The sequence below is a fragment of the Trichechus manatus genome, unplaced genomic scaffold (genome assembly GCF_000243295.1).
Source record: "Trichechus manatus latirostris isolate Lorelei unplaced genomic scaffold, TriManLat1.0 scaffold00015, whole genome shotgun sequence".
Lineage (NCBI taxonomy): Eukaryota > Metazoa > Chordata > Mammalia > Sirenia > Trichechidae > Trichechus > Trichechus manatus.
Window position 1 is genome coordinate 1,101,365 of NW_004443951.1, and position 16,081 is coordinate 1,117,445.

The following is a 16,081-nucleotide window of genomic DNA, read 5'->3' on the forward strand; positions in this document are numbered from 1 at the left end:
TTGAATAAATTAATCTACAAAATGGAAATGGCATTTACTTGCAAGGGTGTGTGAGGATTAAACAAGATGATGTATATAAGGCACCTGGTATGGTGTCTGGCACATAGCAGGACTTCATGTTATTTGAACAAAAAGAGGTCAGCTGAACCGGGGTGTACTTGGCCCATTAACCAGGATACTAATGAGAAATCTACAATGAATATTCAAAAAGATTTTCTGCAGTCATGGCAAGGAATGTGTCTGGAGACACTGGTGGATTATTATGTTCAAATAATCACCTAAGAATCTAGCTACTATCAATGCTGATGGGGGAGACAGCCTGGTGAAATAAGCATGTGCTTTGGAGTCAGAATTCTGGCTCTGCTGTGTGACCTTCAGCAGATTACAGAACCTCCTTGAGCCTCAGTTTCCTTGCCCATAAAATGGGGATAACAGCATTCGTCTCGTGGGGGTGCTACAACAATCCCAGGAGAAGATGAACACAAGATGTCTAAACCAAAAACCTATTGCCATCGAGTCAATTCTGACTCATAGTGACCCTACAGGACAGACTAGAACTGCCCCATAGGGTCTCCTAGGCTGTAATCTTTATGGGAGCAGATTACCAGGTCTTTTCTTCTGCAGAGCAGCTGGTGGGTTCAAACCACTGACCTTTCGGTTAGCAGGCAAACACTTAAATATTGTGCCACCAGGGCTACTTTTGCAATCATCATAGAGCACCGAAATACACAATCTATACTCATCAAAACAAGGTAGGTCATTTTAGCCCCATGTTTCCAATGAAAAAATTGAAACTCAGAGAGATGAAGATGCTGATTTAAAGTCACAGGAGAGGAGGGCAGAGCTGGGCTGCAGCTGAGACAGGCCAGGTTCCAGGGCTGGCACTTGTGAAGGGGTCAGTGTAGCACATAACATGGGCACAGATGCAACTGCAGGTCCCTCTCCTGACAACCCCCTCGCACCAAACACAGGCTCCAGTGCACGTGAAGGCTCTTTATTCTCAGAGTGACCACCAGGCTACACAGGGGCTGAGGCTCCAGGCAGGCCCCAGGCACTGCCCAGCATGCAAGACCTTCAGTGGGAGAGGGACAGGGGGGCTCAGGCCTCAGAACGGTCCTCTGTTCACACAGCACCGTGCAAATACAGAGCTAGAAACTTCCTGAATGTCTCTGGCTGGAAACCAGTTGGCCCAACAGGTTCCTGGAAAGAACACAGCCCATTAGAATTTTGCTACTAGGTTTAAAATAGCAATTAAAACAAAAGTCAATTTTATTTAACGCCTAAGTAATGCCTGGATAATAACTGTTTCTTTCTCTGACATCATCTCTCTCACGGACCAAGGAGAAGCACTGAGGCACTGGCACTGAAGAGACATCGGAGGGGATGGGGCCAGGAAGTAGGACATGAAGCTCTCCTACTGCCTTTCAGCCAAATCATCTATTGACATTGCTGTTCCCTAACCCCTCCCACTTCAACCACCAGGAACAAATGGTCTGTCACCCTTTTAATTCCTGGGACAATAATCCCTCATTCATTCCACATCGTTTATCAGATGCCTGATAAATGTACCGGGCCAGTGCCCAGTGCCAGAGACCCAGCAATAACTTGAATTTGGTTCCTGCCCTCAAGAAGCTTACAGTCAGGTGTTCAAATAGTGGAAAACATGCTATGAAGGAGAGAAGATGACTACCTCATCAACTTCCATACACGGAAGAAGCCATGCATGAGTAAGTCTTAAAGGGCAAGTAGAATAAGCCAGAAAGAAAAAAAAGGAAGGAGACTTTGGAGAGACCAGCATGTGTGATGGCATGGAGGTGCAGCTAAGTGCAGGAAGGGCAGAGCGAGCCTGGAGCCCAGGGCTGGTGGGATGGGGGAAGAGTGGCAGGAGATGAGGCTTGAGAGATAAGCAGGAGACATCTGACCACAGCAGAAAGGGCCTGGACTTAAGTGCTGAGGAATGTAGACGTCATGTATCCTGAAGACGACCTTGGTTATCTAGCAGTCCTGGAAGGAGGATGGAGGAAGAGATCTGAAGACATGACAGGGTAAAGGACAGCAGGACTAAGAGCAGAGGCCCGGAGGAGGCTGGGGTGACCATGTAAGTGAGAGACATAGTATCCGATAAGAAGGACCCAGACTTGGAAAGCATTAAGGGTAGAAACAACATTGATGAATGCTGGAGAACTAATTACACAACGGGCAGGCTGATAGTGTTCAAAGGCTCAACAACAGGCCTAAAGCAAACAGCTAAGGCCCTGTGCTGGGCACTGGGATAGAGCCCTTAACAGATCCTGCAGCACCATACTTTGTTCTCTCTTAGCCCCACCCCCTAATCCTGCTTTATGTCTCTTCGGAGTGCTTATCACTCCCTGATGTCATGTCACGCATTTATTTAGCTCTTCTCTCTCCCTATTACACGGAATGCAGGCCTGGACTCTGCTGGTTTGGCACTGGGGTGCAGCAATGACAGTGACATGGGAGGAATCTGTATAGGTGGAATGAAATGAACAGATGCATCATTCACAGGCCCTGCCCTTGAGGAGCTCGGTTTGGTGGAGGAGAAAAACGTTACAAGATAGTTGCAACACAGCAGGGTAGATGGTGCTGTGATGGAGGGAATTCACCGGAGACACCCAAGCAAGCCTAGGAGTGAGGGCAGTGGTGATCGGGGAAGGTTTCCCAGAGCAAGAAACACTTGGGATAAATCTGGAAGGACAAGCGGAAGATGGCCAGAAGAAATAGCAGACGGAGTGGGAGGAAGAAGGAAGGAGCAGCACCTACAAGAATCCTGAGCGACTGCGCAGTAGGACATCCTTGGGGGGCAGAAGGAGTCGGGCAGGGCTAGAAGGTGGAGTACAGGGGGAAGCGGGCAGGCGAGGTGGAGGAGCTGGGCAGGGCCCAGAGTGGAAAGCGGTGTTTTAGGATGCAGGCAGGGCTGAAGTAGCCCACCAGGCAGAGATGCTATGCATGAAGTCTCTCTCACAGAACATCCCTTTGACCTCCTTGCCCCCCACCTCCCAGCTCGCACTGGCTAGGACAAGTCATGCCCCGATTCAATCACCAGGCTAGAGGTGGCTGCACTCACCACAAGCACCTTCTTTTTGATCACTGGGCGACACCAAAAATGCTGGTAGAGGAGCTGGTCTGAGTCCATCCAGACCAGATTCTTGATGCCCTCACTAGAGGTCAGATCTGTGGTGTTCAGTTGGAACACCAGGAACTGGAAAACACGTCCATCTGTGCCCACACTCTGCACAACCACTGGCTGCTCCAAAACCTTAGGGTCATTCTGAGAGAAAACGGGACAATAACTAAAATGAATCAGAAACGGTGGGAGTGAGGAACAGCACAGAGCAGGCACTTCCAGTTCTGGCCTTCAAAACAAACGCTCGCTCCCATTTAACTACTGGCTGCACCCTGGGTGCAATTAAAATAGAATGAGGAGTTGAGGGCATTGTCCAGGGCACCTGCTCCTCACTTGGAGGACATTAGAGTAATAATTCCTGCCACTGAGAGGTGATTACTGGGCAAGCGGTATAGTTCAGGAAGGTGAGCTAGGAGGTTAACGATGGGAAATCCCTCAAACTCATGGCGTTACCTGGTGGGGACAACAGTGCAATCAGCTTTACAAAATGTTAATCTGGGGGGTCAATGATGACATGAAATCTTTCAATTCCCACTCCATTTGACAGATGAGGAGACTGAGACTCAGCAAGGTAAAGTGACTTGTCTGAGGTCACAAAAATGTGTGGCTTCAGCACCCAGAACTGGCTAACGCTAAACCATGCACCTTTTCCTAAGGGTCTGTCCTGGGATGCCCTAGTCTGAGGCAGTCACCTCACCTGGGAACAGCAATCAAGGCAACTCAGAGTAGGTCACGTTCATGGAGTGGCCACTCCAGCCGCTATCAGCATCAGGATCTCACCAGTTAACACATTTGCTAATTATCTCTTTCAATTCCTGCCACTTAGTAACAGTAATAATGCTAGCAGCCATCTGTTGAAGGCCTCTTATGTGCCAGGCATCAGGCCAGTTTTACATAAAGTTTTATCTAATCTCTTAAGTCTAGAGGTATAGTACCACTTAACAGATGAGAAAACTGAGTTTCGGAGAGGTGGTATAATCTGCTTAAGGCCATCCGTGAGCAAATGGCAGAGCCAGGATCAGACTCCAGGTTGCTCCTTCCTCTTTCCATGACACTATGCTATGGAGTCACTTAACCCTATTGTTCTGGCTTACGCACGTTGTCCCAGTGTATCTGATAGCAGCACCTCCTTTCACTTCAGATAAATTATATGATCTCCTGAATGAAACTTTGCAGCAACCTGCAGTTTGGTGATTGCTACTCACTGGACAAAAATCCAATAGGCAGGCACCATGAAGCAGAGCACCCTTGATTCAATATCCTTGCCTACATTCACCCCTCCAGGGCTGAAACTGACATTAGGAATAGCTAATGTCAGACCTTAGTGTGGGCCACACTGGGGCTGTTGGCCTTAGAAAATACTGGTTCTTAGCCACAAGAGAAATAAATAAAAAGAAAAGTACCTGTAAGTGTTAGCTGAGAATTCTGCATTGACTCTTATCTCCCTCCACAGATCAATAAAACTGCAGGTAGTACATAAATTTCTCAGCAATTTTACCTTTTACACAGAGGCTCTTCCTATAATTGCTCAAATTCACATCCCCAGGAATAATCTGTACCTGGAGGGAGTAAGGGGCCTCCTCCTCTACTCAACTGGGTGGCAATGTCACTACCCATGCTCTGCTGGCAACAGCTGGCACAGAAGCTACAATGAGCCTGGAGGCCTGGGAACTGCATGTAACTATCCCTGCTTCCTCGCCCTGCCCCAGAGTTGGGGGCAGCACATACTTCCAAGTTGGAGAGATCAGGGTTCCAATCCTAGCTTCCCACTCATTAGCTGTGGGATCCTGGGCAAGTTACCTAACCTTTCTGAGCCTTCAGGAAGTATACAATCAGAGAACAGGAAACAAAGATAACCTTCTTAGGACTGGAAAGACATGGAAAGTCACATAAAGACGTGGGAGCTGCTAAACTCTAAGCTGTGTGACCTTGGGCAAGTTACTTAGCCTTGCTGAGCCTCAGTTTCTTCATCTGTAAAATCAAACTAATAGTATCTGCTACTCAGGGTTGCTACGAGGTTTAAATAAAGCAGTCGTTCTCAAATTTTAGTGCAGTGGTTTTCAAACTTGAGCTTGTATCAGCATCACCATTGCCTGGAGAGCTAGTTAAAACACTGATTGCTGGGCCCACCCCCAAGGTTTCTGACTCAGTAGGACTGAGGTAGGTCTGAGAACTTGCATTTCTAACCAGTTCCAAGATGATGCTGATGCTGCTAGTCCAAAATGACATTTTGAGAACCAATGATACAGAGAACCCTCATTAAATGTCTGGCATGTAACAGATGCCCAACACAGGCAAGGCCCATTCTACTCTCTGTCCCACCTGGATGACCACACCTCCCCAGCCCCTGCCTAGTTCCTTGACTAAACAGGATGGAAAACAGAACTGTGAAATTACTTCACTTACCCAGGAGGACCTTAGACACTAACTAAGACCTGGAAACCCTCCAACAGTTCTCAGAATCCTCCCCTTCCAAAACCAGGGATCTGGTGCCCCAGGCCTGCTTATGGGATCCTATACTGCCATTTCCTCCCTAAGGCCTTTGCTCCAGGGCCAGGCTTCCCCCCAGTCTTGGGACTATTCTCTGTGACAAGCTCTCAGCTTGCACTCTACACCATCCAGGTCCCTGAAACCTCCTCTCAGGATCATGGGGCTACTACCAAGTGGGATCCTGTGCCCCTAGAACCCACCCTGACTGAGCAGGCAGGTGTCAGCCATCTCTACTGCTTCACTTCCTCCTGCTTGCTTGAAGGAGCCTCGTACTCCAGTTCTGAGACACCAGCACAGAGGCAATGTGCTGCAGCACAGATCACGTGGCTATGGAGTCAAGGTATACCGAGTTCCAATCCTTGCTCCACCACTTCCTGCTGTGTACTGCTGGACAAACTGCTTACCCTCCTTGTGATTTATAATCTGGAAAACAGGGATCCAATGAAACCTTGTGGACTACTGGGATCAACAAATGAGTTATCTTAGGTAAAGCACAGGCATACTGTAGGTCCTCAGATGTTAGTTCTTTCTCTGTAGAGTAAGTTGAAGTGTCTCTCTCTAGAACTCCACCGATCAGTCACAAAACCAAGCAAGGAGTCCCCCACACCCCTTTTCTTTCTTTGAGTGGTGTAAAGCAGAAAACCAATACCAGGTAAAGCAGCTTTCTGGGCTTCTCCACATACGTACCCCATAGAGGTGCCGGGCCTGAGCCAGGGCATTGCCAAAAGCAAACAGGATCATCTTGGCCCGCAGCTGATCTGGTTGAAAGCGGTGTGGTCGTAAACGGGCTGTCTCCAGGAAATACAGGGTGTGGGAATAGGGGTAAGGATAACCTTCCCGGAATCCTGCAAGATACGTAACGATATGGAGGGGGTAGAAGAGATTAATCAGCGTACTGTGAAGCCTCAGGAAAGTTACCTCACCCTTAGCTCAGCGTCAGGCACTACAGAGGGACCCAGAGGTAGATCTTATCCCTATAGCTTAGGAGTTGGCAAACTCCAGCCCACTGCCTATTATTATAAATAAAGTTTTATTGGAACACAGTCATGCCCACTCATTTATGTATGTCTATTGAGTACCTGTAACTGAGACCATATGTAATCTGCAAAACCTAAAATATTTACTATCTGGCTCTTTACAGCAAATATTTGCCAACCCCTTATAGGTGACTCCTGCATACTAGCTCTAACTCTACCCCTTTCTCTCTCATTCAAGGACACAGATGATAGTGATATTACTAGAAGAATAACTTGAACTCTGTGGTAATTATTAAAAATGAAGCAAATCATTTGCAAAAATCAATACTTTATTATCATAACAAATGACTTGCCTCATACCTCACTCTACACAACACTGCACAACACTGGTCCGGGAAGCAAAGTTTATTACTGCTGGTGTTAGTTGCCGTGGAGTTGATTCCGACTCATGGTGACCCCGCGTGTACAGAGTAGAATTGCTCCATAGGGTTTTTAAGGCTGTGACCTTTCGGAAGCAGATCCTCAGGCCTGTCTTCCAAGGCGCCTCTTGGTGGGTTCGAACCTCCAACCTTTTGACTAGTCGTTGAGCACTTAATCGTTTGCGCCACCCAGGGATGAATCAAAATTTAGCACTGTTTCTCTAAGCCATGACCCTATCAGGTCATCATTCTCTTCCCCTCTGTGGCTATGGGTAAACCCTTGGTAGGCTGAGGGCTTCTAGAATGAGTGACCTGTATTAGTGAATGTAGGTAAGAAGGAGAAAGAAAGAGGCTGGGAAAATGTGGGCTCCGAAGTCTCAGAGGAAAGCACTACTTCAGAGAAGGAGACGTGGCTTCCCCATCTGCCTCCCAGCCCTTGCTTCAGTTACTCAGTACACATCAATACCCAGCATCAGTATGTGCCAAGCTCTGAGCCAGGTACGAGGAACAGAGGCCAAGCAGAACCCACCACTGCCTTTGAGGAGTTCACAGACTACAGGGGAGACAGACAAGAAAACTGATCACATCTGTATGGAGGAACATATCAAGATATAAGGGAGTCACAGGGCAATGGGAGGCCAGATGAAAGGCCCCTGATCAGACTGGAAAAATCTCTGAGCATTTTTGAGAGGAAGTAATTCCTAGAATGAACTGTGAAAGATGAAGAGTTAGCAAGCTGAAGACAAAAAGGCATGAGTTGCAGGGAGAAGGAAGAAGATGTGCCAAAGCACGGTGGTGAGAAAGAACAAGATGTGTTAATATAGTTGGAATAAGGGATGCATGTGGGGGAGGAGGCAAAGATGAGTCTGGAGAAAGAGGCAGAGGCCAGACAGAAAGGCCCTCATAAGCTAAGAAGTTCACACTTTATCTGACAGGCAATGGGGAGGTGGGTATGGAAAGCAAGGGATTAAACTTGTTTTAGAAAGAGTACTCTGGAGTGATGAGTTAGATGGACTAGGGAGAAAGTACCCTGGAGTCAGACCAACCAGTTGGGAGGCTGTGGCACAGACTAGGTGAGAAACATTAGGGCCTGAGCTAGATTGTAGACTGTTGTGGAAATATACAGAGGTTAAGGAGGAAGAAGGTACAGGTCATAATGACTGACTGGATTGCAGGAGTTGGGGCCAGTCTAGCCTGACTCCCTAGTTTCTGTCTTAGCTGACTGGGTGGATGGTGGTGTCTTAGTTGATGGCATTTGGATTAATAGTCCTGATCAAGGCCCGTGGGGGCTTCCTCAGTCCTAGAAAGAGGCTGGCCAGAGTTTACTGGGTGAGTATACAGAGGGCATCTTTCAAGGAACCTTATTAATATAGGAAACATTTGGCCCCTGGTCAAAAGCCCTGCAAGCCATCCATTAAAACTCTGATGTGACAGAGTCACTTCTCAGGAGTAAAAAAAACAAAGCCAGATTTTTAAAGTGGTTCTAATTCTACCTTCTCCAAGGAAGGAGGAAACTGAGTGAGAGAATGCTGATGGGGTTGAGGGAGACAGCCTGGTGGAATGAGCATGTGCTTTGGAGTCTGGCTCTGCTGTGTGACCTTCAGCAAATTACAGAACCTCCTTGAGCCTCAGCTTCCTTGCCTATAAAATGACGATAACAGTATATCTCATGGGGCTGCTACATAAATCCCAGGAGATAATGAACATGAGGTGCTGAAACCAAAAACTTGTTGCCATTAAGTCAATTCCGGCTCATAGTGACCCTATAGGCAGAGTAGAACTGCCCCATAGGGTTTCCAAGGCTGTAATCTTTATGGAAGCAGACTGCCACATCTTTCTCCTGCAGAGCTGCTGGTGGCTTCGAACCGCCAACTTTTCAGTTAGCAGCTGAACGCTTAACCACTGTGCCACCAGGACTCCTGCGAGGTGCCTAGCACATAGCAAATACTCAGTATTTCGTTTCCCTTTGGAAAAAGCACGTCCACTATGTACTGCCTGAAAATCAAAGGCTTTGACACTCACCTGTGTCATCTTTCACGTCATAAACACTGCACTCCTGAAGATCAATAGTGGGAGATATGGGACAAAAGGTCTCAAGAACATGATTCTCAGTAGCCTCAACCTCCTCTCTGGAGGCAATGGGGGGCAGAGGATTCTTGGCACTCAATCGGACTCCGCCAGACCCACGGACCTGAAGGAGAGCAGACTCTACAAGGAAAGAAAGACGATTAGTCTAGCGTGGTCTAACACCTTATCTCAGCTCGGCAAAGCCTACAGCCTTCATCCTCACAAGTTTCTCAAGTAATTTATAGCTTTTCTAGATGTCAGCCTAATCAGAAAACACAATTTTCCGTTAAGACGGTAATCCTGGGATTCTCAAGGGGGGATGAAAACAATGCACTCTTCTTCCTTGGGTTCCCTTTCCAACGAACTGAGGCCTGGTGATCTCCATTTGTTCAGGTCCGCCCCACACACATCTTCCCAAGCACCTGCTCTAAGCTGAGCACCCAGAGATAAGTGACAGTCACTCTCTGCTCTCAAGAAGCTCACCAAGTAGTAGGAGCTACAACAAAAGTATGAACCATATTCAGAAACAGTAAAAACTAACCTTCTCAGGCCAGGGACTTCCCGAAGGAGGCAATGCCTTAGAACTAGGTGTGAAGAATGAATAAAAGCAGGGTTTCTCAACTTCAGCACTAGTCACATTTCAGACCAGATAATCCGTTGGTGAGGGGGGCTGCCCTGTGCATTGTAGGATGCTTAGCAGCATCCCTGGCCCGTACCCACTAGATGCCAGCAGCACCCCTCTTCTTTGCTCCCCCCCAACTCATGACAATCAAAAATATCTCCAGGCATTGGTAAAATTGCCCCTGGTTGAAAACCACTGGGTAATAGTTTGCCAGGCAGAGAAAGGGGATGAAAAGCATTCTAGTTGAGGAATAACATGTGCAAGGCATAGAAGGGTGCAACATCATGACAGAGTTTAGGGAAATAAGTCCAGATGACTAGAGTATATTATAGTAGGGAAAGAGGGATGGAGAGAGAAGTAATGAAAAGGGCCAGACTGGCTTCAACAACTGGTGGTGAAAAGAACCGGGTCAGTCAGAAAGCCTCACTTCAGTCAGATTAGCATATGTGACACATGGAGATGTGAGTGGTATGAGGAAACCAACTGAAACCTGACTCATCAACAAGCTTGCAGTCATAAGCATGGACAAGCCAGTAAGGGCCCTTCACAGAGGTCCCCACAGAGGCCGCATGCCTCCACTGGAGAAAACGTGCCTGGAAAGACTCCTAAAGAATGGCCTCCTAAGGAGTCTCCATATAGAGGCAAATCTTCTGCTGTAGGTGCTTGGATTTTTAGAAATAGTCAAAATCATGGTGTGATGGTAATGGATTGAGGGTGACCTTCATATGAATAAAAATTGGTTTAGGCAACAGTATTGTCATTTAATCAGTATGTGACCTCCCTTACTGGATACGTAAAAAAGGAATACAACTCTGTATGAATAAATTCTGATCTGCTGGTTCAAATACATCATATTTACACTTCAAGAATAGTTTTCTAAAGTATTTCCTGTTTCCTCACATAGAATCTGCAAGGAAAATGAATGTGCCTGGACCTCTCCTAACCTTGGGTTTTAGATTCTCCCCACAGACCACTCTGGTGTGGTTTCTAATTCAATTCCCTCCACATCCCTCCTCCAGTGACAGCTCCAAATGAGGCAGTTTAATTAGAGGTAATACTTGATGATGGGCCAACAAGTACTCCTCTATTAATGAGGTTCACTAATTTCCTTAGTGGTGCCATTACCTCTGCAAAGCTGACTTATAGCCAGGAAGTCCATATTCAAAGGGGCAAGCTGGAGAAACCTGACTAAACAGATGTCCTGAAAATCCCAGATTATTCTATAACTAGTTTTCCTGTTCCATGATTCCACCAATCAGAATGTGTGTTCTGAATGCCCCTGCCTGAAACACCTGAGATTTGGTATTCATTCATCCCTCCCTTCAATTGGGAAGTGTTGGACACTGTTGCAGTGTGGTGAATTATTTAATACGACCCTTCTAGCCAGTCTTTGTGACTCCCACAAAATGATTAGGTGGGGCTATGCAAATATGGTGTGCATGGCCCACTAAGGGGATTGGTCAGTTTTGCTATCCTGCTAAGCTTAAAAAAGAGAGTCAACCCCAGAACAAGGGGTGGGGGGGACCTCACTACCACGAAGAAGATATGGGAGCAGAGCACATCTTTGGACCCAGGGTCCCTGTGCTGAGAACCTACTAGACCAGGAGACAGAGAGAGAGCTGTAACACCGGAGACGGCACAAGACGGTGAGTGGAGCAGAGAAAAGGCAGTAGCAGAACCAGGAGACCAGTGCAAGATAGGGCAGTGGGCTTCCCGGCCTACGGAGCATGGCAGTTACAGTGGGTAGGCCAACCCATGGAGTAAGAGAGCTGAGTGCCTTCAGGAAAGAGGCTTCCTGGCAGAATGGGGTGCCTCTGGGCACTTGTCAGGCAGAGTTAGGCTTGCCTACCCACGGAGGGAGAGAGCTGAGCACCTCTGGGCCAAGGCTTACTGGTGGAGTGGGATGCCTCTGGGCACCTACTGGCAAAGCTAAAGAACTTTGTAACACTTGCCCAAGCATGGCAGAAGCCAGGCTGAGGGGCCAAGGGCCATAAAGAGGCCTGCCTGCAGGCATGGCCAAGAAGAGGCTGTCCTAACCGAAGAACTGTATCCTGAATTGTAACCTGTTACTTCCCTAATAAATCCCATAACTGTAAGTACAGTGAGTTCTATGTAGCCACTGCAACAAATTATCAAACCCAGGAGAGAAGCAGAGAGTGCCGTGGAAGGGATGGCTAGTGTCAGAATTGATAAAAAAGCGGAGGGTGGAGGTATGTTCTGACCTCCAACTCATAGAAATCAGCCTTGGGCTGTTGATGCTGATAATGATTCTCCTTCCCCCTTGCGAAGTTAGAGAATGTCAGAAGCCCCCACCACCGTGGCATTTTTTACAACTGTAGACAAAACTGGTTAAGACAGTCCCTGCCATTGGGAGTTCACAGTTTAGTGGGGCAGAGAAAAAGTGATGAGATAATTACAATACAGTGTAATATGTGCTATGACAAAAGTAAGCATAATGGGCAGTAGGAGCACAGAGGAGGAATAACTAACCCAGCCTGATTCACAAAAGGAAAAGGGCTTGAGTTGAGTCTTATAGTCAAGTAAAATTTAATCAAATGAAGAAAACAAAAAAGAGCATTCAAGACAGAATGCACAGCACGTGCAAATGCACAAAAATGTAAAAGTTTGATGCCAAAAATCTGCAAGTAGCTCAAGTTTAAATTTAGGGATAAGGGTAGCAGGGCAGTAGTACAAGAAGTAAGACTAGAAACGTAGGTGAAGGCCAAATCACAAAGGACCTAGTATACCACGATAAACGGTTTAAACTCTGAGAGACAGCGAAGGATATGAAGCAGGGCAGGGACACAAAGGACTTCTATTTTAAAAAGATCACTCTAGCAGCTATGTAGAAAATGGATTTGGAAGAGTAGAGAAGAATGAATGGGGATAAGAAGGCTGCTGCAGTAGAATATGAGCTTTGTGAGGGCAGAGACTGTATCTGCTTTGTTATTATTTCCTTATCTTCAACATTTAGGCATTCCAAGCACACAGCAGGCACTCAATAGATATTACTGAATTAACTGTCTTGGAAAAAAATGATTAAAAAAAAAAAGGCTGGGCCATGGCTAATAATATTGAAAATAATCTGTCTGAGCCTACAGAAGTGCATCACGTACAGGAGTGAGGACAGGTATGGGGCAGAGGTGGTTTGAAATGTGATCTGGTGGCGGGGCTAACAGCAGAAGGATAGAAAACACACCAAGGGTTTCTGGTATACAAGATGACCGACCTCGATTCCAGGTGGTGGAAAACGAGTAGTTTTTGGCACAGATCCGCTGGGTCAGAGCAGGATACTTGAGAATCTGGGATTTACACAGCTGAATCAGACTGTCCACAATGATTGGGCTTGGAGAAAAGAAGAAATATTTGGGTGACTTAAAGCAACAGGTTGACTCCAAGGTCCATCAGAGGGAAATCTTATTTACTTGGGAAACTTACCAGTAGGTCTCTCTCTTGGGGATGTCTTCAGTTGAGTGCCAGAGACGGGCGTGAGAAATTATGTTCAAAACGCGCTCATCTTGTTTCTCTATGTGGTTTCTTGGATCGTCAACAAGACTAAGCACTTTCTCTGGGAGGCCTTCTATTAACTTGGTCTTGGTAAGCCAGATGGCCTGCTTTACACCTTTGGGGTAATCAGTGACAAAAAAAAAAAAAAAAAAAAAAAAGGCAACAACTAAGGAATAGGTACTTAAGTCTGCAGGGTAGCATCTTGGGGAAAAAACTGCCTTGACAGAGATTGGACTGGGTGGGTTCTGTAACACCTGAGGGGTCAGAACCAAAAATGAAGAGGGGAAGCCAGGAGAGTCAGATTTCAACTCAACTTCAGGAATGACTTACTAGTTAAGGCTGGTTAACAGTTATTTTAGGTAGTGAGTTCCTGCCATGGGAGGAATTCAAACTGAAGCTGAGATCACTCTACATCACTCAGCAGGCTGTGGTTTAAACAAAATCACATTTGCTACCCCAACATATATATGGCTGGGAGTCCCTAGGTGGCTCAAAAGATTACACACTCAACTACTAACTGAAAGATTAGCAGTTAGAACCCACCCAAAGGTGCCTCAGAAGAAAGGCCTGGTGACCTGCTTTTGAACAGTTACAATCTTGAAAACGCTATAGAGCGCAGTTCTACTCTGAAACATGCGGGGTCACCATGAGTCATAAGTGACTCCACGGCAACTGTTTGGTTTTTTGGTTCAGGGCACTCTGGGGGAAGTGCCCCCTGGCAATTTTTCTGTGTTAAGAAATAAAAGGCAAGGAGGGCAACGAGACATTTCACTTTAAGGCTCATGAGACATTACAATAGATTTACAAATGTTTAGAAATTTAACTTCTAGATTTTGTGGTACAGTAGAAAGAACCCTGGACTGGGAGTCAGGTAACCTGCGTTTTAGTCCTGACACTGCCACTGTTCCTTAAACTTGCAAATGGATAAAACATTAAGATTTTATTGTTAACTAGTATATGGATAATCTGTAATAATTAGAGCTGCCATCTACTGGGTGTCACCATCTACTTACTCTGTGCCAGCTTTACCAACAAGTTAGATGGGATTTTATGGAATGGAGGATGAGACTCAAAGACACAAAGGAATTAGCTTTAAGTCACTTCAGCCCTATAAACGACAAGCTGGGATGCGAACCTGAATCTGTCTACCCTAAAGCCCGTATCTCTTCATTACTCCAATCTGCTTCACTAGCCCTGTATCTTGAAGAATTTTACTAGTCTTTACAGAGCCTCTCTGCACGTGGTGAAAGTGTAGGATACATTTTCAGTCTACTCAAACAAATGTAATCTTAACTTCTAAAATACTGCTAAACTATTCATCCGTGTGGTATTCTATTACCAGGGTCACTCAAGGGTGCTAAGTCTTGTGCGGTCCTTCACAGCACCCTGTGAGGATACTGAAGTGTGTAAAAGCTGGACAATCAGCTTTTAGGAATGGGTTTGAGCAGCTTAAGAGGCTGGCTGATTTACGTTTTTTTCAACCCTAGGATTATTATCAGGCTTAGTCTCCAAATTCTGCCAGATCTTTTTCTTTCTTAATTACTCCTTGGAAAATACTGTCTCCCAGTTGCCTCAACCATTTCGTGCTTTCTAGACCTGTCCTATCTCCATTCTGACTTAGAGGGAGGAAGAATGGAAAAAGACTCTCAATAAACAAGTTCCTCCACCCCCATATAGACTCTGGAAATTACTGCTTCTACACTGGCAGGCTGGTTTTGGCTCAGTCATTTTGATCTGTTCTCAGTGAGAGTAGTAGAAGGAAAATGGGCTAGGCTTTTAGGTCCAGATACTTTTCTTGAAAACATCTCAGCTCGACTTTTCACAAAGGGCACTGATCCAGGAAGCAAGCGTTATAGTCCTGGCTTCATTATTAACCCACAGTGAACCTGTGGGCAAATCACTCCCCCTGTCTGTCACAATTACCAATCCTGTGACATGAGGTGATGGGCCTGGAGATGAAACAAACACGCTTTCTGCTATATCTTTCCATTATACTCTGCCTCCCTCTGTTTCTTAAATGTACAGTCACATTTCCAGGTGTCAGAGCTGGAAGGGACAATATGAGCCATCTAATCAAAACTACTCATTTCACAGGAAATGGAGGCTCAGGAAAGTTCAACCACTTGCCCAAAGTCACACAGCGAGTTGGCAGCAGGGCTAAGCCTAGAAACCAGGTCTCTTCACTTTGACATTCAAACTCTCTACTATTCCCTCACACATGCACAGCTCTTTACAGTTTACCCCGTTTTCGTAATCTGTTATCCCACTTAATCCTGACAACTCTTGCAAGATGGCAATCACGATCCGCCCCATTTCGCAGACGAAGAAACCGAGGAAACCCAGGGGGTTTCAGTATCTTGTCCAAGGCCACAAGAGTCGGGGTCAGGGCAGGGCAGAGGGAACTAGGTCCCCTCCCGCCTGGCCTGGGGCCTCACCCTCGAGGAGGCGGCAACGCTGGTGGAAAATGTAGCAGGCCTGGTCCTTGTACAGCTGCTGCTCGTGAATCGGGGGCGAGCGGCGGAACTTCGGGTGCGTCCAGCCGCGGTCCCAGGGCGGGAAGACCGGTCGTGTCATCCCGGGCATAAAGTGCATCTTCCCCGCGTAGGTGATGGGCTCCAGTCCAGGGATCTCGTACACTCTGTCCTGGGGACGAGGTTCAGGCCTCCGCGTGGAGCGCACACCCCACTCGTACGCCCCGCGTCTCGGAGCCCCGAAGCCCCCAAGGCCGAGCCGCCTGGGGCCGGACAGCGCCCGCCTTGCGGGCCAAGATGTCAACGCCATAGCAATTAGGTCGCCTCAAGACCTCCACTCGGACGCCGCCATCTTCCCTCGCGCAGGGCCTGCTGGGAACGAA

The 16,081-nt window shown here is 46.9% G+C and overlaps 1 protein-coding gene across 1 annotated transcript; it reads right to left on the reverse strand.

Moving 5' to 3' along the window:
* Positions 1-742: 742 nt before the first annotated feature.
* On the reverse strand, positions 743-16,081 carry MRPL37 (mitochondrial ribosomal protein L37). Its single transcript, XM_004371703.2, has 7 exons — positions 15,663-16,081; positions 13,159-13,342; positions 12,950-13,065; positions 9,054-9,239; positions 6,323-6,480; positions 3,086-3,289; positions 743-1,200 (listed from the first exon to the last, which is right to left on the reverse strand). The coding sequence occupies exons 1-7, from the start codon at positions 16,006-16,008 to the stop codon at positions 1,123-1,125; spliced, it is 1,272 nt and encodes a 423-aa protein (XP_004371760.1). The 5' UTR covers positions 16,009-16,081; the 3' UTR covers positions 743-1,122.

What these genes read in the sequence shown, in the direction of transcription:
- MRPL37 (XM_004371703.2), bottom strand. Translation starts at nt 16,008, where the DNA reads ATGGCGTTGACATCTTGGCCCGCAAGGCGGGCGCTGTCCGGCCCCAGG. An exon ending in GCGTTGCCGCCTCCTCGAGG is followed by an intron (nt 13,343 to 15,662) that starts GTGAGGCCCCAG and finishes ATTACCCCAAAG; the next exon opens with GTGTAAAGCAGGCCATCTGG. An exon ending in TGACGTGAAAGATGACACAG is followed by an intron (nt 6,481 to 9,053) that starts GTGAGTGTCAAA and finishes CGTATCTTGCAG; the next exon opens with GATTCCGGGAAGGTTATCCT.